This window comes from Bos grunniens, chromosome 28 (assembly GCF_055505025.1).
Source record: "Bos grunniens cultivar Pamir isolate PY7600 chromosome 28, Bosgru_T2T1.0, whole genome shotgun sequence".
NCBI lineage: Eukaryota > Metazoa > Chordata > Mammalia > Artiodactyla > Bovidae > Bos > Bos grunniens.
In genome coordinates, this window is record NC_141192.1 from 2,866,900 (window position 1) to 2,890,497 (window position 23,598).

The 23,598-nt window shown below is 44.3% G+C and overlaps 1 protein-coding gene across 4 annotated transcripts in view; it reads left to right on the top strand.

The window, feature by feature from the left end:
- Nucleotides 1-23,570, top strand: part of VSTM4 (V-set and transmembrane domain containing 4) — an 81,475-nt gene extending 57,905 nt beyond the window's left edge. For 3 of the 4 annotated variants that reach the window (XM_086381612.1, XM_086381613.1, XM_086381614.1), the window contains one exon: nucleotides 21,953-23,570. In XM_086381612.1, the coding sequence (XP_086237738.1) occupies nucleotides 21,953-22,078 (126 nt within the window). In that variant the 3' untranslated portion in view covers nucleotides 22,079-23,570. Of the gene's footprint in view, nucleotides 1-12,677; nucleotides 12,876-21,952 lie in introns of those variants that run through there. The other variant, XM_086381615.1, reaches the window with a different exon arrangement.
- The last annotated feature ends 28 nt before the right edge of the window (nucleotides 23,571-23,598 follow it).

Genomic DNA, 23,598 nt, shown 5'->3' on the forward strand with positions numbered 1-23,598 from the left:
TGTTTTCCTCAACCCGTCTCTGTTTACTACTTAAAATTCTTCTATAAGCACGAGCTGGCTCCCTTCTCTTGTTGATTTATTCACTAATTTCTTTACATCAGTGTGCATACATGGAGATTTAATTTCTTTTAAATTATTGTTTAACATATTAAATGTATTGTTATTCATTTTGTTGCTAAGTTTGTTCAGCAGTTGTATATTTGTGTGAGAGAGAGAGAAACAGAAAAAGAGAGGGAGAGAGAGGCAGAGAAACGGGCAAGCCTATTCTAAAATGTGTATGTATTGCAAAGGAAAAGAACAGAAAAGTGGAGAGTTTATATATGCCAGTTCACAAAATTTACATTAAAACCACAGTAATTAAGCCATGTAGTAAGTAATTGGGCTTCCCTGGTGGCTCAGACAGTAAAGAATGTGCCTGCAATGCAGGAGACCCAGGTTCAATCCCTGGCTGGGGAAGATGCCCTGGAGGAGGACATGGCAACCCATGCCAGTATTCTCGCCTGGAGAATTCCATGGGCAGAGGAGCCTGGCAGGCTGCAGTCCATGGGGTCACAAAGAGCTGGACATGACTGAGCGGCTAACACTTTCCCTTCACTTTCAAGTAATGGTGTCAGCACGAGAATAGACACATAAACCAAAAGAAGATAATAAAGAGCCCCAAACGTATCTGCATATGCATTGTCTCTTGATTTTATGACAAAGTGACATTGCAGCGCAGTGAAGAAGGGATTATCTTTTCCGTATATGGTGATTATCTTTTCTGTATATGGTACCGTATATATGTGGTACTTCACACCACACAAAAAATTAATTAGTATGAAAGGTAAAAATAAAGCTTCCTAAGCATAGCTACACAAGGTCAGGGCAAGCAAAGATTTTCAAATCTGTAATGTTGAGAGCTTGATGGTTGCAATCAGAACCTATGTCCTTCTGAATCCAGAGTGTAAGGTTTTAACCAGCTTATTCAAAGCTTTGTCTCCGAGGGAAACCTGGATCTCTGTGCATGACTCTGACATCTTCTGGCTCAGCCTTACCTCTGACCTGTTCTGTGCCCAGGTTCCCTGCTGTTCCTCTGGACAGGATGGCTCCTCTGTTTTCTAAGAGAGAACCATCCTTTTCCCTGCAATGAACTGTGGGTTCTGTTTTCATGCAGGGTGATTCCATCTGGTTCATGTTATCAAAAATTCCTCACCATTTCTGCTCTATTGGCTATACTGGTCTTGTCCTCACATACAGCAGCCAAGGTTTTGCTAATTTCAATACATTTATGGTCATTCAGTGGACTTTGGGAAACTCAGTTGAACCCAGAGGCTGAAATGGTCCACTTAGAGCATCCTGCATCCTACCCATGAGAAGCAGACTCCCCCGAGAGTCTGAGCTCAGTCTCCCGGCTGTGCATACCACTGCACGTGTGTAGGTGTGGGTGCATCTTTTCCAGATCTTTTATTCCTAACCCATGTATTTATCAACAACCTCAAGGCTGATTACACTTCTGTAAATTTTCGCCATTTTACATGCTAAGTTGCTCAGGGCCTGTTGTTTCTAATCTAATCTCTTACCCCTTGTGAAAACAGAAACTGCTCTTTATTGACGTTCCATTGATACATCCCAGGGATGTATAAGAAAAAGTGCTTTTTTGCATGTCATCGTATTTAATTCTCACAGTAAGATCCCCCATTCCTAGACTTGCCTGTGGGGACACACAAACACTCTGCTTAAAGAAAGTGAGTTCCTACAACCCGAGGTAGCGTTGCATCTCTCATGAAGAAAGGGCTGCTCCCCCCGGACGGAGCAATGTCAGCAGCCTTGAATGGGCAGCTCTCTAGTTCACAGCAACACAGTGCTGCCTCCTTCAGCAGTTTGGGGCCACTTATGAATGAAGTAGATTCAATAGCATTTTCAAAAATAACTGGTCCCAATCACACGTTTTTTTTCTTGTGGACTTTTTTGGGGGGATGGTTAAAACTTTCTTCACACCTAAATTGGCTCCACATGAGTTTTTTTTTTCATTTTTCATCAAATTTTATTTTTTAAATTAATTATTTTAATTGGAGGATAATTACTTTGCAATATTGTGATGTTTTTACTGTACATCAACATGAATCAGCTGCAGGTGTACATGTGTCCCCTGCATCTTGAACCCCCTGCCCACCTCCTTCCTAATGTTGTGGACTTTTTGTTTGTTTGTTTGAGCTGGCGTGCTCCTCTGGGACGGAGATCCAACAGAGGAAATTATTGATTTGCACAGAAAGTAAGTCAGGGCAGTCATATATGCAGTTCAAAATGGATTCTTTGTTTTTTGGAAATATCCATACTGCTGTTATTAAATACCAATTTTCCTGTCCTTTGATCATTTAAGATATGAAAAGACTTAAAATGTTTTAAACCAAATTTTCCAGAAATGCGTCAATTTGAAGGCCAGTTTGCACCTACACCAATACACAATAAAGGAAAGAACTGACTTTGAGTGTACCTCTGCCTGATCAGCAGTTTAGAGTCAAAAATACCAGGCCTAGCATCTACAGGTTTTGGTTAATATTAAGATTTATTTTCCCAATAGTCCAGCATTGACCTCAGTCTCAATTTGGTCGATATTTATCTCTCAGATCAATAAGTCTTGATGGCAGCTGAAACTGCAGTCAATAGCTACCTGTTGACTCACACAGGCCTTGGTGGGTAATTTAGAAAATAATTTGGCAACATCTTTTCTTTGGGATCTGGTACCAGCTTAGGTGTTTAATTCTATAATTGCTGCATTTTGCCACAAAGTCCATAATACAATGTTTCCTGGAGTGGTCATGGGCCACAGAGCTCTCCAGCTCCCCAGCCCCTCTGTCCAGAGTGATGTTGACACATGCTCACCCCAAGGAAGCAACCTGCCTACTGCCTCTGCTGACTCACTGGCAAGAAGGAGGAGCCTCCACTTATTGAGCATTTACTGTGTGTCAGCTCCTCTGTTAGGTGATTGCAGGCTCCATCTCCCTCATCCCAACCACACACGCCGACCCCCAGCAGACCCTTGGGCTCCAGGCAAAAATGACAGGCCTGGGTCCTTGTGTTTTCATCCTCAAAGCTTAATATCTTTTCTTACGTTTCCAAGATAATGTGGCGTTTTGCAAGAAGTATATATTCAGTTCAGTTCAATTCAGTCACTCAGTCGTGTCCAACTCTTTGTGACCCCATGAATCGCAGCATGCCAGGCCTCCCTGTCCATCACCAACTCCCAGAGTTCACTCAGACTCACATCCATCGAGTCAGTGATGCCATCCAGCCATCTCATCCTCTGTCGTCCCCTTCTCCTCCTACCCCCAATCCCTCCCAGCATCAGAGTCTTTTCCAAGGAGTCAACTCTTCACATGAGGTGGCCAAAGTACTGGAGTTTCAGCTTTAGCATCATTCCTTCCAAAGAAATCCCAGGGCTGATCTCCTTCAGAATGGACTGGTTGGATCTCCTTGCAGTCCAAGGGACTCTCAAGAGTTTTCTCTAACACCGAAGTTCAAAAGCATCAATTCTTTAGCGCTCAGTTTTCTTTATAGTCCAACTTTCACATCCATACATGACCACTGGAAAAACCATAGCCTTGACTAGATGAAACTTTGTTGGCAAAGCAATGTCTCTGCTTTTGAATATGCTGTCCAGGTTGGTCATAACTTTCCTTCCAAGGAGTAAGCGTCTTTTAATTTCATGGCTGCAATCACCATCTGCAGTGATTTTGGAGCCCAGAAAAATAAAGTCTGACACTGTTTCCACTGTTTCCCCATCTATTTCCCATGAAGTGATGGGACCAGATGCCATGATTTTAGTTTTCTGAATGTTGAGCTTTAAGCCAACTTTTTCACTCTCCTCTTTCACTTTCATCAAGAGGTTTTTTGGTTTTTCTTCACTTTCTGCCATAAGGGTGGTGTCATCTGCATATCTGAGGTTAGTGATATTTCTCCCGGCAATCTTGATTCCAGCTTGTGCTTCTTCCAGCCCAGCGTTTCTCATGATGTACTCTGCATATAAGTTAAATAAGCAGGGTGACAATATACAGCCCGACGTACTCCTTTTCCTATTTGGAACCAGTCTGTTGTTCCATGTCCAGTTCTAACTGTTGCTTCCTGACCTGCATACAGGTTTCTCAAGAGGCAGGTCAGGTGGTCTGGTATTCCCATCTCTTTCAGAATTTTCCACAGTTGATTGTGATCCACACAGTCAAAGGCTTTGGCATAGTCAATAAAGCAGAAATAGATGTTTTTCTGGAACTCTCTTGCTTTTTCGATGATCCAGTGGATATTGGCAATTTGATCTCTGGTTCCTCTGCCTTTTCTAAAACCAGCTAGAACATCTGGAAGTTCACGGTTCACATATTGCTGAATCCTGGCTTGGAGAATTTTGAGCATTACTTTACTAGTGTGTGAGATGAGTGCAATTGTGCGGTAGTTTGAGCATTCTTTGGCATTGCCTTTCTTTGGGATTGGAATGAAAACTGACCTTTTCCAGTCCTGTGGCCACTGCTGAGTTTCCCAAATTTGCTGGCATATTGAGTGCAGCACTTTCACAGCATCATCTTTCAGGATGTGAAATAGCTCAACTGGAATTCCATCCCCTCCACTAGCTTACCAGAGACGAATAGTGGTTTGAAAGAAACAATGATAGGACTCAAGAAGAAAAAAGAGGTGGGACAGGCATTTTAGATGTTTTATAATCTAGGTGTCAAAACTGCCTTTCCCTAGTTTTACAAAACAACCAAACACAACAATCTGTTCTCAAAATTAGCTTATGAAGCCATGCCTTATCACCAAAGGTCTTTCTGATGGACAGTGTGTTCCCTTTGTCTAACAACCTGGAATGCTGACAATGAATCATTATTCCAATATATCAGTGGTTCTTCATCCTTAGGGGGCCAGGACGCACTTTCCCAAAACTCAAAATGTGTATCCTTCCAGTTGGCGGTGGGGGGACGGACACTAGATCAAAGTCTCCCCGAGGCCGTCAGGGGACCCCTGTTTCCTCCCCGTGGTTTTGGGATCCCTGACCCCACTGAGATAATTCGCACACTTCCAGAAACGGCTGTTGTCGCCCCCTTGTTTCAGAAGGAACAGTGCGTTTGATTTCCTTTTCTTGCCCTACTGATTCAGAGACCTTGTGGAGGAAGAGAAAACAGTCTCTGTGATGGGGAGGTGACACCTCGATAGCAACAGGGACTGTGAGCTGGAGGGTCGGGTTGGCAGCATCCCCAGACCGACTCACAGAGGATGCAGGCCCGTGGGCTCCTGCCTCAGGGTCACGCCTCCTCATTGAGGCTCCCTCAGTGGGTCACCTCTGTTTCCTCTCTCTGGAACCAAGTCACTCGCCTGTAGCACTCTGTAGCTAGAAAGATCAGACTACCCTTGTTCTCTAAGGAGAAACTATCCCTTGCGAGCAGAAGGCTGAAGACACGGGGAAATCAGCAACATCAGAGGCTTTATTACAACAAGTTTCCCAGTGGGTCTCTTGCATCCTGCCTCCCCCGCGGATCCATCTCCTGCACTACAGCCTAGGGATCTTTCTCAAACCCAACTCCAGTCATGTCATTTCCCTGCTTAAAATACTCTGGTGGCTCCCCCTTGCCTCCAGGATGAAGCATGGCTTCCTGCAGCGGCAGCTGTGATCACTGGTCTGCCGCTCCCCTCCTCCACCCCGCCAGCCTGTGTGGTCCAGGTCCCCTTACTGCTGGCCCCACGGGCTCTGTCCTGCACCTGCTGCCTGGCTCATCCTACCACAGGGCTGCCTCTCACCTCCAGGAGGGAGCTCACACACCACTTTCTTTTCTGAGGCCTCCTGCTCCTTCAACCCCACTTCTTCACACATCTGGACTCTCCTAGGCATCAGTGCTACCCTCTGTATGTCAGGGCCTTGCCATTGCCGACTCCCATGGCACCATTTAGTTAATCTGTTCTACCTGACCCCGCAAGGCACTGATGCCCTTGTCCCTGGGAGTAAACTTGGGTCTCCTGCCATCACCCCAGCTGACCACTTTCCATCTCAGCTGCCCGCCGTCCCCAGACGGTGAGGCTGGCTTCCGCTCCTCCACCTCCTCAGTGTCACCTGCCTCTGGGTCCTCTTCTCCTTGAACACATTGCCTGGGAGGCTCAACACTCACAGGTGCAACAGCCAGCTGTGCAGCGCGTTGGTTTCCTAGTCTCAGTCTTCAAGCCAGTTCCACAGTGGCTCTTCTGACTGTGAGACATTCCCCAGGGGGCTCCACATGTACCCCAACTTAGGCACACAGAATTCATCACCTTCCCCTGGTCCTGCCCCACCTAGGATATCCCTGCTGTCCAAACTCTAAGTGCCTTCTTCTCCCTCATCTGCATGTTCGTTGGTGACCAAAGGCTATCTGTTACTTCTCAGGCCCCTGGCTGTCCTTTCCTCCTCCCCGGCCACAGCTGGCCCGCATGCCCACCACCTCCCCGTCCGTCTGACTTCAGGACCACCCCCCGCCCCCCGGGGCTCCTTCAGCACCTGGCCTCACCTGTATCTTGGCACTTCTCATGCCTGACTCAACTTTCTCCCTCGCTAGAACCACATCGTGCCTTTTTACAAAGTGACCTTTATGTTTCTCTTACTGTGAAGGCTGGACATGGTAGACACCTTAGACACTGAAAACATTTTTTAAAAGCTTTTTAAAAATTGTGTTAAAATACACATAATATAAAATTTAGCATCTTAGCCATTTTAAGTATACAGTTCAGTGGTGCTAAGTATATTCACATTGTTGTACAAACAATTTCCAGAACTCTTTTCATCTTGCAAATGTCTGTCCTATTAAATAACTCTCCACTCTCCCCTCCCCCAGTCCCTGAGAGCTACCCTCTACTTTGTCTGTAAATTTGACCGCTCTGGGTACCTCATATCAATAGAATCATTTGGTATTTATCTTTTTGTGATTGGCTTGTTTTACTTAGCATAACGTTGTCAAGGATCATTTATGTTGCCACATGTGTCAAAATTTCCTTCTCGTTTTTAAAGCTGAATAATATTTTGATTTATGTATATATATTACATTTTGTTTATGCATTCATCTGTCGATGGACTCTTGGGATGCTGCCGCATGCTCTATGAACATGGATGTGCATTCTCACCCACAGTGCACAAGGGTTTCGTTTTCTCTGCGTCCTTGCCAACCCTTATTTTCCGTGTTTTATTTTGTGGCCTTGCTAACGGGTGTGAGGTGGTACCGCACTGTGGTTTTGAGCTGCGTTTCCGTAGTGATTAGTGATGTTGAGCATCTTTTTCGTGTACTTTGGCCATTTGTACATCTTCTTTGGAGAAATGTCTGTTCAAGTTTTTCCCCATTTTTAAATCAGATTTGTGTGTGTTTGTAGATGTTCCTTTATATATTCTGGATATTAACTCCTTTCAGATATATAATTTGCACATATTTTCATCCATTCCGTAGGTTCCCTTTGCGCTCTGTTGACTATGTCCTTTAATGCCCAGAAGTTTTAAATTTTGATTAACATTAGTTTTAAAGTCATAGACAACCTGTTCATCACTGTGTCCTCAGTGGGGGACCTGGGATCTGCAGACTGTGTGTGGAGTGAATGAGTCGAGGACAAAGATCTGAGATTGCAGCTCTAAGTCCTCAGTGCTCAATGTGAGGTCCAGGGACCAGCAACCTGGACATCGCCTGGGAGCTTATTGGGAAAGTAGCAGCTCAGGCCCCACCCTAGATCTACTGAATTAGAATCTGCAGTTCAACAGGGTCCCAGATGAATCTGATGCACCTTGAAGTTTAAGAAGTACAGTTCTGCGTAACTTAACAGACAGTACCCAGCTCTGGTTGAGTTATTGCTGGCAAGACTGAGTCATCACTGGCCACCTTCAGAAATAGTTATACTAACATTTTAGTAAGACAGGTCAGCCCACTTGGGAGAATGGTGAATTTTCTCATTATCAACAGAGATGATTAAACATGAGAATCTGCTTCTCAAGGGTATTGTGACTCTCCCTCATTCCTGAAAACCTTTCCTGGAGAGCTCATCCCCATCTCAGCTTGGTGTAGCTCTGTTCTGTGGGCTTCTAGGACCCCTCACAGTCACAGGTAGAGAATTCTGACATGTAGGGAATGTGTAGCCAAGACCCGTTTGCCTGGGATTCCCTTGAGTTTATAAAGTCTGCAGTAAACCTGCCTCCTCTCATGGAATCTGAAAGATCAGAGCACTTAAAACAGCCAGAGGATGAGGTTTATTCCATCATTGTTAAAGGGAACCTGTCTTAGGACAGGGCCTTCCTTCCGCCCAGTGTCAGCCCGGGACTGAGATGCTAGCTCTGTTCAGTATTTCCCTGGTGTCTGGAAAGAAGCCCCCTTCTTCCAGCTTAGTTTTCACTACCCAGAATGTACTTCTAAGACCAAAAAGAGTTTTTCTCTGTTCAGTAGCGGAAAAGGGCTTTGAGGCCCATTAGACCCCAGTGATGGAATTCTGAGAAGATTTTAATAATAACCCAAACTCCAGCAAAATTATTTCCAGAGGACATGCATTTCAGGTTTCTTGAAGGATGTTTATAATAAGCTAGAGAATTTCTCTTGTTGTCGTTAAATGTACCAGCACTGGTTCCAGTTGAATTCTACATGAAAAGGATATATTAACCTGCATAATATATGTGCATAATCTCGATTTAAAATTAAAAAGAAGGAAAAAACCCACAGCCACATGAACAATATATCGCCCCAAGTAAAAGCCTTGGGAAAACAAACAAAAACTATGCTTGTACCACGCTAGTCCCATTTTTAGAGAGATAAAAATTCTATGCCCCCCTCGGTACACATGCACATCCCGTTATTGTCACGGGGAGTTATGTATGTCGACTGGAGGGAAGAAGGGATGCGGGGCTTCGGAATGGATGAGAGTGGGGAAAACAGAAGTTGTTTCATTTCATGGGCTTCCTTCAGTCAGAGAGGGAGGGGCGAGCGGCTGGGTCTTTCATGAATGAGATGTGATCACCAAGGAGGCAAGATCAGGCGTCCCAGAAGTGGCAGTGGGAACATCCCGAATTAGGGACTCAGCCCTGATGCAGGGTTGTCACTTCCCTGTAGGCCAGGAGGTCAGTTCTGATGTCCCTCTGCTGCCTTGCGCTGTCTCCAAACAGCTGCTGGGCTGGAGGCTTCTCAACTGTATCACAGGCCAGTGGAGGCTGGTCAAGACTCTGATGTTCTTAAGGATGGCCCAAGTGAAGCCATTACTTTCAGTAATCTTTTAAGACTGGTAGCACCCTAAGCACTCATTGGGGACCCTTTTTTGGGAGACAATGAGAATCCTCTAGAAGTGATACAGAGGGAGTCGTTCCCGTTGCAGCTGTGTGCTTTCAGGAGGCCGGTGACTTCGGGACTAACCACCTTGGAGCTGTGTTTCTCCCATTTGCTGCGTCACAGATTCATTGGAATTGCTCTGCTGTCTTACATCCAGTGTTGACAGGAGTGTACGAGTTGCTCTAGGGGTTGCAGCCTTTGACCCCTGACAAAGGTGAATAGGCGTCACAGAGGTGAGCTGGGGCCAAGGACAGCCCGGGCTGAAAGCAGGCTGGAAGTCCAGCAGGGCAGTCCACTAAGTGACTCCGCCTGGTCACGCAGACCCGCCCTGCCTGTGGGGGTCTTGAACCCACTCTGGGGCAGGCCCGTCCCTGAGTGTCTACAGGGAACGTCCCTGTGAGAGGCAGCTCTTTCCATCTCAGCTCAGCTAATTTGCTGCCTTTATTGGGAACTTCATTGTTGGGATCGTTGCACTGCCAGGAAATTTTTTTTTAAACTCCTTCATTCTGTTTTATTTTTGTAATCTCATGGAGCAATATCATTTGTATATTTGATTTTTTTTAAAAAAGCCTATTTCATTGAAAACTTCAGTTTTGAATGCAGAGCACTTCAGAATTGTTATTAGAAGACTTTTTCAATCTCAAATAGAGAAAACGAGAAATGAAGTACCATTTTGGGGGGGAAAAAAAAGAGAGTAATAAAGCATCATCAACCTATAATATCTGTAACATCAAGCTAGGCACCCAGAACGTCAGGAAGAAAATTTCTACGTGAAGCTCAGTTCGTGACAAACTAATGGTATATGTAGGGGGTTTTGTTTCCCTAGCCACGTTCAGTGCTCACTATTATTATAATTCCCTAAAGCTGAATTGATAAATTCTAATAAGCACATGTTCGGCAATAAGACACAGCCCTGTGAATTAAGCTTATAGAGCATGCATAGAAAGATGATGGATGCAAACTGTGAATTCAGTCATAGGTGCCCGTTGCCCGCGTCACATATAAACCCAACCAATAAACTGGCATACCTACTGCTGTTCTATATTTGTGCTCCGTGCTTGCTTCGTGCCTTGGGCATTGTGTCTGTGACATAATGCTCGTGTTGGTGATGGTATTGGTGCGGGTGTGATCAAGGTGGTGATAACGGTGGTTTTGATAGTAGTGATAACACACTTCACTTTGATGGCATGTGCCCATGCAGGTGCTACCCCAGTGCTTACCGATACAACATCGAGTAGCTCCCATGTGCCAGGTAGCAGTAGGTCGGCTGTCTTTCTAGGAGGTAAGTTGCAGCGGCATGCTCCAGCCCACTCCTGTCTACTAGAGAGAGGAAATCTCTCTGGCATCTTGAAATCAGCCACTGTGGGAGGATTTACATATGTAAGTCAGCAAATGCTAGGAATGAATTTTCTTCGTGGGGGATCAGTTGCTCAGCAACGTCCCTGCATATCACTGGGTGCAGTGGTACATTTGGCAGAGCCCCTGCTCCCACTGAGCTGAGTGATCCGGTGAGAGGCTGGTCCTTGCCCTGGCTTTGGCGCTTGCTAGCTCTTGGCCCCAAGCTTGCCCTTCCCTGTGAAATGAGGGTGGCAGTAAGAGGACGTTATGCAAGAGCTATTGGTGCACCAGTGAACACGAGGTGCTGTCGTTGCATCCCAGTGTGAGAAGACAGAAGCTCACCAAATGTACAGAGCTTTTTAATGCCAAGGGGTGATATGCGCTCTGCAGAGCAAGAGAGCAGGGTAGGGAGCCAAGCAGGGACGTGTTTGATGGGGTGGGGCTGCCTTGGAGCGAAGACCTGATAAAGTGAGGGAGCAAGCCGCACTGCCATGTGGGGAAAGAACAGTCCAAGCAGAGAGCATAGCCCAGGCAAAGGCCCCACACAGGAAGTGCTGTCCAGGTGTGTCCAGCAAACACGAGGAGACCAGCATGCCTGGAGCACTGGTCAGCACGGGGGACACAGGATGTGAGCTGGGGACAGACGAGTCCCAGGGCAAGATCTGGAAGGATGAGGATCTTGAAAAGGACCCTGGATTTTATTCCAAGTGTGAAGAGAAACAACGGGGAATTTTGTGCAGAGCAGGGAATGGCATGATTCAACTTATCTTTTTAGAACAACTATCTGTCGCACTATTTAAAAGTTACCTGATTTTTTTTCTGGGCAATTGTCTGAGCTCCAGTGGCACCCAGCAGTATCTGGTACATGATGTTTTCCAAATAATCTCTGACTATCTTCTTTTCTCTGCTTCTAAATATTTCAAAGGGACCAATTGTTAAAGCAACACTTGTTCATTTCTGTGATAAAAATTATAGTCATAAGAATAACTGAGCACTTGTGTGGCATTTGCTGTTTAGCTGCTGGGTAATTTTCTAAGTACATTACATTTATTAATGCATCTAATCCTCAAACTAACCCTGTGGGATAGGTACTAGTATGGGTCCCACTTTACAGACAAACAGAGGTACAGAAAGGTTAAGCAACTTACCCAAGGTCACACAGACAGTAAATAAGTCAGTCTCCAAGAGTCCATGCTCTTACCACCAGGCAGACCCTTGCACAAACCGATGAATCTAAGTGTTAAAGATTGAAGTTGATTAGAAGATTGAGATTCAAGAGTGAAGATTTTTAAAGTGGACTTCTATATGGAAGTAGGTAACCAAACACTCTCTTATTCGAAGCATAAGCGTTCTCTTGAACAATACTGCCGGGAAAAGTACTTTGGGAAGACAGCTGGGAAAACATTCATCTGCGGTCCATGGGGAAGAGAAAATGAGCGACTCTATCGGATCATGGAGCTCTCACTGTGACGCTGTGAGAGGTGTCGTTATCAGGACCCTCCCAAGAGCACTGTCCATAATTACATTTTAGCTTCCAAAACATATGTTGGTGAAATCTAGAGATATCCATCCGTCTGATGACTCGTAAGCCTCAGGCCTTTCAGGGCAGGGCTTCGTCACCCTCTAAAGCCAGTCACCTCTGCCTGTCCTCAGAGCAATTAGCCAGGGGCATGTGACTTTCCATCATGTCAGAGTCATTCAGGGAATGCACTTTGCTAAACATCCTTTGAATTCTCTAGACTCAGGAGCATGATGTGAATTTGCTCTGCTCATGGTTTCTCAATGACTTCATCCAACCCAAGGTGCCAACACACCTGGATAAGACCTTGAAACCTTTATCTCCATCCCCGGCTTCTCTGCTGAGTTACAGAGGCTTTCTAATCCTTCCAGAGTCCTAGATAACACTGGGTATCGATCGTTAGTCACCGGGTAACCATGAGGAGGGGAAGCTGGGTGTGAGTAGGACTCTGCAAGGCTTATAGATGGCTGGAGCAAAGGGAGTGGGGCTCAGAGAGCACCTCTGTCCCCACACACAGTAGTGCAGAGTCCTGTTCTCTAGTTCAGATTGTCAAGGTGCACCGACGTCTGCGGTCACAGCTGCCTGCTGGGTGTGGGAGTGCAGCTGGATCCCAGCCCCAGCTGAGGAGGATGCTGCTGCAAGTTATGCTGCCACAGCCAGAGGTCCCAGTGTGCCACTGACCTCAGCTCCGAGGAGACGGTGAGTTTAGCCCTGGCACGTGGCTCTAGCTGCAGGGTGCCTTGGAAAACTCCCCTGGATTTTTCAGTCCTGTCCCTAGTCCGTCCTTGGCTGCATATTTCTACCTGTTCAGTGGGCACCTCTAATCAAGAGTCTGTTGCCACCCCACATGCTGCCTGGTCAAAGCAGAGCCTGTACCCTTTTCATCTTCTTCCCGGGCTGGTCAGAGGCACACTTGCTCCTTTCTTGGGGGCTAAGAGTCCTTTGGGGGTAAGACTGTAGAGAGAGACAAGGCGTCACCTGAAGGGATTCCAACGAGATTCCCCTCCTCATCCGTCGTCCTCCAATCGGTGTCAGCCTCACGCATCTGCCCTCAGAGCCTCTGTCCCCCCATACCAAGCCAGGCCTGGGATTTGCATGGGGGTGGGGGTGGGCAGGTCTCCTGGCCCCGTTTCCCCTTTATCTGGAGCTTGCCTGCCCACTGAGCAGTGCAGGCCTGTTCTGAAAACACGCCCTCCAGAGATTCGTACCAGTAAAGCTTCCCTGTTGTCTTGGAAGGTCACTCTTCCCCTTTGGGATTTTAAGATCTGCTGTCTGCCTGGCTGGCTCACCTGGGTGCGGTGCGTCCGCATCGGAGTCTTAGTCGCTGCTGACCCTGCACGTGTAAGGTCAGGGGACTGCTCCTGAGCAGAGGGTGGATTCCAGGCAGGACTCTGCCTAGCAATGGCTGCAGGACCTGGAGCCATGAGCCTGCCTTTTAAAGACTGTTTGCCCCTCTGTGAAGTGGCCATGACCACTGGCCCCACCTCACAGGACTGATATGTGAGGAGTGAGTGAGTTAATGAAGATGAGTTAACAGTTCCTGACTTCTGTCTCAGAAGGACCACTTCTCAAACCCCGCTGTCTGTCGCCTCTCAAAGTCACTTCTGGATTGCGTCCTTTGTACCATCATTTAACATATCTGTCTTGGAAATGTGTTTATTTTGTTCATTTTGAGCCTTTATTTTCATTTAATGTGCACACCAGGGAACTCTACTTTTTCCTTCCATAATATGCTTAACTATAAATAAATAAGCCATTTGACAGACCCGTGGAACTCAAAATTAAGTCAAGTTCATTTCCAAGGGAAGTTGATTCTTACAGGACATTTCAGGAGTTGGGACCTACACGTTTCCACTAAAGGCTTTCCATCAAATAGAGCTTCTCTGAATGTACAGCACCTCCCCCCACCGAGAGGCCACAGTTGCACATGTATGGATGTTAGGAGGGGAGTGTTTGTTTTACCAGGTACTCCTCTGTTGAATAAAAAATGAGCACTTATCTCAAAGGGGGAAGAGGAAGTCTGCCCTCGATAATATGGATAATATGTAATTCTGTCTTGGGTAAATAGATTCCTGATCGTGCAACTCGGTAGAACTGCAATCACATTTTTAAGCTCTAAGGTGACGTTAGCATAAACATCGCATGTCCTAGTTATTGATCTGTTGCTGCAATAATGGTATTACCCAGCTGAACTTCTGACATTGAGAATTTGCAGTGGCTGCAATTGCAGTTTTCTTTTATTCCTGCAGCTTAATTCAACTTGCACATCCGTCTGTGATCTCTATGAAAAGGTGTTGTTTTGCAGGAGTCTGCATAGATTGTTAAACCTCTCTCTCTCCTGGTAGGAAAGTTATTTCTTGGCTTGATTCCTGAAAAACATACCTACAAATTGAAGCACTCAGAAATTTCCAATGAGGAGCTTGAAGTGAGGTGTGTTTCCAGGAGGTACACGACTTCTGAATTCTATGAAGCTGACTTTTCTGGTGTTAGCTTTAGCCAGTAAATCCTTCCCCATTGACGTATGTTCCATAATCATCACTCTAAAGCTGAGGGTAAGTGGGGCTTAAATGAGAAGTGGGAGATCCAGCCTGGAGGCTGTCATCTGCTGTAGCAGCCTCTCACCACTGGCAGAAAGGAAAGACAGGGGATGGGAGACATGGCATTTCAAACTCTGATGCTTGTAGACTCACTTTGTTACACCTGGAGTCCAGAAGATTCCATCACTGTATTTGAAACCTGGTCTGTGTGATCATCCTTTCCCAGTTCTTCTGAGGAGATGTCGTACAGTGTGGGAATTTAATTGGGCACAGCATCAGTGAGAATTTGAGTGCAAGTCTGGAATTGCTGAGACCCCTGAGGACAGTGAGAAGGTAATTACTGGACCACTAGCATCTACTTGAATGGCTAAAATAAAAAGTACGGACAGTACCAAGTGCCATCATGTGTGCAGAGCAGTGAACACTCTCAGTATTGCTGGGGGAGGTTCGAATGGTGTGGACTCCGAATGGAGAGCTTGGCAGCTTCTTTTGAAGTTAAACATTCTTTCCATACAACCCAGCAGCCCCATTCCTGGGTGTTTACCCTAGAGTAACGAAAATCTCCCACACAAACCTGCAATGAATATTTATAGCAACTCCATGCATAATCACCAAAAACTTAGAATGACCCAAATGTCCTTCAGCAGGTGAATGGATAAGCAAAGTGTGGCACGTGACCCACCGTGGAATACTTAGTGATCCAAAGGAGCAAACTGTTGACGCATGCAGCAAGCTGGCCAACACATGAGGGAACTATTCTGAGAGAAAAATGCCGACCACACAGGGTTACATGCCGATGACTTTCACATGACACGCTTTAGGAGAGAAGGCCTCAGCGACAGAACACAGGTCAGGGTTGCCTGAGGGTCTTGTTAGAGGGAGGACGGGACTGCAGAGATAACCTGAAGGCATGTGATGGGACTGTCCTGAGTCCTGTGGGGGCAGTGGGCCCAGAAACCTGTTCTTGTGTTTGGATGCCTGCAATGACCCGTTAGAAAGTCACTTTTACTACATGTCTTTTAAGAAAATTAAATTAAGAAAGAAAGAAAGAAAGTGAAGCCACTCAGTCATGTTCGACTTTTTGTGATGCCTTGCACTGTGGCCTTCCAGGCTCCTCTGTCCATGGGATTTTCCAGGCAAGAATACTGGCTGCTGCTGTTGCTGCTGCTAAGTCGCTTCAGTCGTGTCCAACTCTATGCGACCCCATAGACGGCAGCCCACCAGGCTCCCCCGTTCCTGGGATTCTCCAGGCAAGAATACTGGAGTGGGTTGCTATTTCCTTCTCCAGGAGATCTTCCCAACCCAGGGATTGAACCCAGGTCTCCTGCATTGTAGGTAGACGCTTTACCATATGAGCCACCAGGGAAGTCTCTAGATTAAGAAGTGAAACAAAATTCTTGGTGTCCCTGGAAGACATAGTAGGAGGTGAGAATAGATCTTTAATCCTAGCTCAGGGGGTGCACCATGCCTGGGTGAACCTGTGGGGTGGAGGGGCAGGAGGTGTCACCCACATTGGAGAGCATAGCTCAGGGGCATGGCTAGAAAGATATAAGTATATATGCAAATAAATAAATTAATAAAAATGTATGATAAAGTCTCTTCATCCTTTGTCCAGTGAGCAGTTTGCCCCTGCTCCCATGCTCTGCAGGCAGCTACCGGGTGACGGCGTCGGGGCCACTCTCCTCGCCTCCTCCCCATGAACAGGTTCACTGAACTGAGAAAATTTCCTGTTACTCCTGCCTTCCTCGGATGCACTGACACGTGTCTGCATCTGAGCCTCCATCCCCTCTTGCTCACAGAATTCCCTCCAGAGCAGGGCGGTGGGTTCTTCATGACTGGGAGGAAATGGATGAAAAGTGAGATTAAAGACACATGAAACAAAGGGGTTTAGAACCTACAAGACAGCAAGCAGCTGACACAAATGCGGGGCCGCAGTTGGAGGAATACGAAGAGAAATGGGCTGAGTCTTTCAGGCCTGGAGAAAGGGAAAACAAAGTAAAACCAAACAGTCCTGGGAAAAGGGCTGTTGCTTCTCACAGGTTTAGAAAGTTCTGGGGCTTCTTCTAAAGGACCCTACCAGGACTTCCGGCTGTTGGTCCCCAGCCCCCTCCTGTTTCCGGGAAATGCAGCAACAGCAGGCCCGGGTGTCAAGCCCGTGTCTGCGGCTGGAAGTCCTGCCTTCACACTTTCCTTCATGTTTTCAAGTGCAGGCGAGAGCTGCTGTCGGAGTGCTTGTGAACAGCCAGTTCAAGAGTGTTTCAGTTTGTTTTCTTGACTGCTGATGTCCCGTGTACCTCCTGCACCTCCAGGACTAGGACAGGGGCTTGAAGGGGGCCATTTGAGGGCCAGAAGCTGCCAGAGAACTAGCTGCAGTGTGTCTTGATCCACTTTCAGAGACCCACTCACTGCACACCAGTTCCTGAATTGCCTTACACATCAGGAGTGCTTCTTTATCTTAAATCTAAACACGTTCGTGTCGGCAAGACACCACCTGAAATGCAGGTGGGGCCCTATGGCGGGCCCTCACCCTGGCTCTGCGCGGCTGCAGCTGCCCCTAACCTTGACCTTGCGCTCCTGGCTCCCAGTCTCGCTCCCAGCTCTGTAGTCTTCCCTGTGGTTGCTGTTGTCTGTTGTTCCAGTCACTAAGTCAAGTCGGATTCTCTGTGACCCCATGGACTGCAGCCCACCAGGCTTTTCTGTCCTTGGGATTCTCCAGGCAAGAATACTGGAGTGGGTTGCCCTTTCCTTCTCCAGGAGATCTTTCCAACCCAGGGATCAAACCTGCATCTCCTGCATTGGCAGGCAGATTCCTTACCCCTGAGCCAACGGGGAAGCTGAGTCTTACCTACTCTCACTGATATGCCAATGTTATTCTCTAAGCTGCTTCTTAATGCACCTAAGCCTTCCCTTAAAGCATGAGTGCAGAGAAAGGTAGCTGAGTGAGAAGTCTACATTTTCCACTTTTTAGTGGCGGTAAGAAATTTATTTCTAGTTAAACAAGCTGGGAAATGTAATTAAGCACATGGTTGATGGGGATAGCCAAGGATGCATGCCAGAAAAACAATAGGTTCTTTAAAGGTGCCAAGGACTGATATTATGCATCTCCTGTTGGAAACTGTATACACTTCACAATTCAGAGCCTCTTGTGTGCCGCCTCGTATCTTCAATCAAATTATTATATTCCAGAAATATGCATAAGGGAAATGATTCGACACATTTTATGGTGGGTTGTTGCTTGTAACAGTAATTGAAGTACCTTTCCACTTATGAAAGTACTAATTTTATTTGTTTTTATTGCTTTTCTAGATGCAATTATTTATTTAGTGAGCTTTGGCTTTATTAAATTATGTTTACTATAGGAACATCATAAAAATGTATGAAAACAGCACATCAGCCAAGCCAGCCTGGTGACCTGTATTGAGAAAGCTAGTGTTATTTTTCATATCCAAACATAATGGAATAACTTAAGAATAAACAGATAATCTACGCTAGGAAACAATGCAGTTTCAGAGTAATGTGATCAAACACCTGGACAATATGATTTCATAAATCTTGGTTCTAAAATTTACATGAGTTGGGTTTTGTGTGCTTATTTGAGGACACATGACATTTCTAAACGGAATCATTATAACGTGAAATGTAACTAAACCGAAAGGCAAGAGGTAAATGGCGTTTTTGTTGGCTGGTGAGATGTGGATGACTAAGAATAACGGTGAAGATCTTTGGTATAAACGGACAAGCAGGAGGCTCTGACCCACGTAACTGCCCTTGACTCTGAATTTAAACAGAGCCAGGTGATTATGAAGGTCGCCTGCTGGTGCCCCTCGCTAGCAGGTACTGCTGTAAGTAGTTCTTTACATTCTCCTCCCTGTACCTTAGTGTGATGCTTCATCTCAAAAGAAAGGAGGAGCTTTGCCTTTGGCATACATTTTAAGAAACTTAATGTGATATATACGATTTTTTTGTCCTGAATTTTGGTGAGTTAATCAAGGTATAGCACAAAAAATGAAAATAAAACCATGACAACACAATCAAAACCAAAAAATAAAAGCAGAGATGCTTAAAAGTGAGGTGTTTTTACAACTATAAATCAGTGGCCAACTTTTATGTTTCTAATTGTGAATTAAAATTAATTAATCTGCTGTTTAAATAATGTGCCATCTACAAGATTCAACAAATATATACCATAAAGGGTGAGTCTCTCTCCAACCACACGGTCTACTTCCCCAGCAGGAACCTTGAAGACCAAGTTCTTGGTTTCCAGGTGAGTTCTAAGGGCTTTCTGAGCACATAAAATATATACATGTGTATTTACTCCCATACACACATATTTACACAAATGATAAAGCATACAGTAGTCAGATGGCTTCATCATTCTTTTAAAGACTGTGCTGAATACTTCATTAAGAATGGAATATTACTCAGCCTTTAAAAAGAATACATTTGAATTAGTTCTGATGAGGTGGATGAAACTGGAGCCTATTATACAGAGTGAAGTAAGCCAGAAAGAAAAACACCAATACAGTATACTAATGCATATATATGGAATTTAGAAAGATGGTAACAATAACCCTGTATGCGAGACAGCAAAGGAGACACAGAGGTATAGAATAGTCTTTTGGACTCGGGGGGAGAGGGAGAGGGTGGGATGATTTGGGAGAATGGCATTGAAACATGTATAATATCATATAAGAAATGAATTGCCAGTCCGGGTTCGATGCAGGATACAAGATGCTCGGGGCTGGTGCACTGGGATGACCCAGAGGGATGGTATGGGGAGGGAGGTGGGAGGGGGGTTCAGGATGGGGAACACGTGTACACCTGTGGCGGATTCATGTTGATGTATGGCAAAACCAATACAATATTGTAAAGTAATTAACCTCCAATTAAATAAATTTATATTAAAAAAAGAAAAAGAATGCATCAGACTCCTATTGATGCCCACAGAAGTGTTTCCATTTTTCGCTTGTACCAATAACATTTCCACCAACAATATACAAGAGGACTTGATTCTTGCTGTTTCTTTTCGAAAACTTTTAGTTTGTCGCCTTGAAAGATAAGAACTGACATCTAAGTGGTTTTAAGTCATTCTGGTCTTATTTTCGGGAGGCGGAGTCTCACTTAACACGTGTGAGAACTTTGGGTTTCCCTTCCTGTGGAGTCTCTGATCCTGTCTCTTGTTCTTTGCTTACTTTTCCAATGGACTGTTGGCCATTATTGTTACTCACTTGTAAGACCCTTTGATCTGAGTTGTGAATATTTTCCTCATTTTTTTCAATTGTCCTTTGACTTTATTTAGAGAATATTCTGCAATATATTGCATGAAAATCTGCATGTCATTTTACTATTGCTCCTGGGTTTTGTGTAAGACTTTAAAACACATATTTTAAATTGGTGAGATTTTTAAAAATAATTTTTAAATAATTTAAATAATTTTTAAATAATTGCTGAGATTATTTTTTTTTAATTTCCTCACACAGTCTTCTAGCACTTTTGAGTTTATTTTCCATGTTAAAATTTAAATTTTTTAATTTATCTGGAATTTATCTAATGTAAAGATAGATGTGAACAATATGACTTTTTTCAATTGGCTACCCAAGTATCCCAACACCATTTATTGAAAAATAATATTTGGGTTAATTTATGCATGTTTTCATCAATCCCATTGGTGTCTATTCATTTGTTGGTATCACAGAGTTTTAATTATAGTAGCTTTATATTTTTAATGTCACTGGAGTTGGATCACAAATTATTCTTTATTTTAATAATTTTCCTTAATTATGGTAGGAAAAAATATCTATGACTGTATTATATTATCAAGAATTATTTTTAACAAAAATTTTAAATTTTAAATGCCTTTCCAGTATCTATAGAGATAACCATATGGTTTTTCTCTGTATTACTGCTTTGAATTATATTAGATTTTTCTAATACTGAACCATTTATTCCATTCATTAATTTATTTCATTTATTCTACTCCTAGAATAAGATCCATTTGAGCATGATCATCTTTCAGTGTGCTTTTTTTGTGTTGAGTAAATCTGATTTATGCTAACTTATACACTAATAAATGAGATTGTTCTAAAGTATGTGACGTTTTTCCTTTCTTGTAATGCTCCGAACCAGCTTAATTATACTGGGATTATCTGTTCCTCAAAGGGATTTCTTCTGGAAGTTCTCTTATCACGCTGCCTGTGCCGGGTGCTTTTGACAGTATTTTTCTCTTCTTCCTTTCTTCCTCTGTCCCGTTCTTTTCTTTCTTTCTTTTCTTTGATGGAATTAGCACATTCACATGCTGCTGCTGCTAAGTCGCTTCAGTCGTGTCCGACTCTGTGCGACCCCACGGACAGCAGCCCACCAGGCTCCCCCGTCCCTGGGACTCTCCAGGCAAGAGCACTGGAGTGGGGTGCCATTGCCTTCTCCAATTCACATGCTAGTGTTTATAATTTATATTATTCTACAATATTACTCACTTTATCTTGAATTTCAAGGTTTTTGCATTTCCCATTCCATTCATTAGCAGCAGCAGCAGCAGCATTCCATTCATTTATGCTTTTTCCCTTCCTATCTTGATTAAGTTTTTGTTTATTTCATTGGTGTTTTTTCAGCATAAACTTTTGGCTATTTTTATTTATTCTATGGTTTTCCTATCTTCTGACTTATGTGTCTAGTGTTAATTTTTTTTTGGTTCTTCCTTCTGCTTTTGTTTATTTTTTTTTCTAACTTCTTAAATTGGATGTTTGATCCATTTCATCCATATTGTTTAATATAAATATTTAACGTTATGACTTTTCTCCAAGTACTACATTTTTAGGTTCTGGCATGTAATATTTTCTTTGCCATTATTTTCATCATATGCTGAAATTTTAGTTTTATATGGATTAAGTCACTTAAAATTTCTAGGTGATAGCATTCTAGTTTTGTTGTTAATTTCTAGGACTTCTTGTTTCTGTCTCTGTTTTATTCTTTCCAGCAGAGACTGTTAGTTACATTATTTTTACTTTGGAATTAAAGTTTATTTTGTGGCCTCATGTTTAATCACTTTTTGTAAGTGTTCTATGACAACTTAAATCATATGGTGTTTAACTGCAGGACATAGTGTTCTATATAAGATGACAAGATGTAGCTTTAGGTTATTTAAGTTTTACATATGCCTTAAAATTTGTTGCCCATTTATTTCCCTTTGAATCCCCAAAGTGCTATGAAAATACATGCCTGATGAATGGATGTGTGACGCTGAGCTCCTGTGGTCGGCTCCAATTGTGCTGTGTTTTGTCTTATAGCCTAAGATCGCGGAGGAGAACTTGACCTATGCTGAGCTGGAGCTGATCAAGCCCCACCGGGCAACCAAGGGCATCCCCACCAGCACGGTCTACGCGCAGATCCTCTTCGAGGAGAACAAGCTGTAACCCTGCGTCCTATTTAATATCTGCCACTCCAGTTATTTATGAAACTTTGGATACAAAGTCCTTATTTTTGTATTTTCACTCGTGCCTTCTGTGTGGTGGGAGCCTCTTTCCAGTGGCATTTCAGGTGCCCTCAGAGAGGCATGACACTCCTTTCTGCGAAGAGCAGGGGCCGCGGCCCTTTGGATAAATCTCCCAGGACAAGATTTTCTGGGTCTGAGCCCTGAAGGGTGAGGACTCTGATTCTGAGACCATTCAAGAGGATTTTCTGCTGAGCCAAACCCCTTTATGTTTTTTTCTTCTTTATCTTTTTTTTTTAATCTGAATTTTAATCTTCTGCCCTTCCTGTATCTGTGATATCAAGCTCATAGTATATAGCTAGAGGAAATACCATTATGGGCCCAAGTGTGAGATGGTAAAGATGCACTAATTGGTTTTCAAAGGATCAGATAACATTGCCAGGGCACCCAGAGCAGCATAAAGTGCTTATTGTAAGCAGTCATTCAAGATAGCATCTCTTGTTTTAAGAAGATGCACTGACCCTGCTGACTCAAGGGCAGAGAGACAGACTGTGGGGCAGTCTGAGGTCTAAGCTGACAGTGAACTGTCTGGATACCCCAGTGCCCATGTCCCCACCCATTATTGTCCACAGCCACAGGGCAAGTAGAACATTGTTCATTCTGAAGTGCTTCCAGCCCTTTGGCAGGGGGGCTTATCCCTGGATAGAGACTATTCTCCAAGAAGTTCTCACTTACCCTTTTCCAAAAGGAGCAGGGTGGTGTGCTTTTGATGGCAGAATAGAAGAAGGGGGCCTCTTGGAAGTGTGCCAAGGTTACTATCTCTAATCGAACATCCATTCGTGTACGAGCAAAGTCTTTTGACTGCTTCCCTAATGGTAGGAGAGTAGGAAGTATAAGCCTGGCTGGAAAAACGTGTCCTGGATACCCCCTCACACCCTCCCCCTGTGCTGGCCCATCACAACCTGCCTTGCTGACTCAACTTTGCATGTTAATTCGAATGGACTTGAGTGGGAGAAATGCAGGGATGCCTGGCAAATAGATCTGTGAGAAAGTTGCTCTGTGGACCTACATGGCATCCATGACCTCACCGTTCTGGATCAGGCCAAGCTATCAGCTGTGTTGTGAAGGACACTTGATGTGTGTGAGTGCACTCTGGCTGGGTTTTTACTGCACACTACAGAAATTGTTTGGCTTTGTAATGGACCATGTATATATGTTAAATTATATATTTTAAACACAATCTGAATGTGAGTTGTGCCCCTCTGTACAGCCATGTGAACTTGGTCGAGGTTCTTATCCCCTTTAGTCTCAGACTCTATTTATACAAAGGTGAGTTAACCTCTCATAGAATTCTTATAATGGGATAATGACTTGGAAGATTCTGGACGCTAGAAATTGCTACACAAGTACACTATATTAACATGCATGCTAAAACCAGTCCATATTTTTAAAATGAAGTGCCTTTACTATTTAAAGCTCTCAGTGTGTTAACTTTAAAAAGTA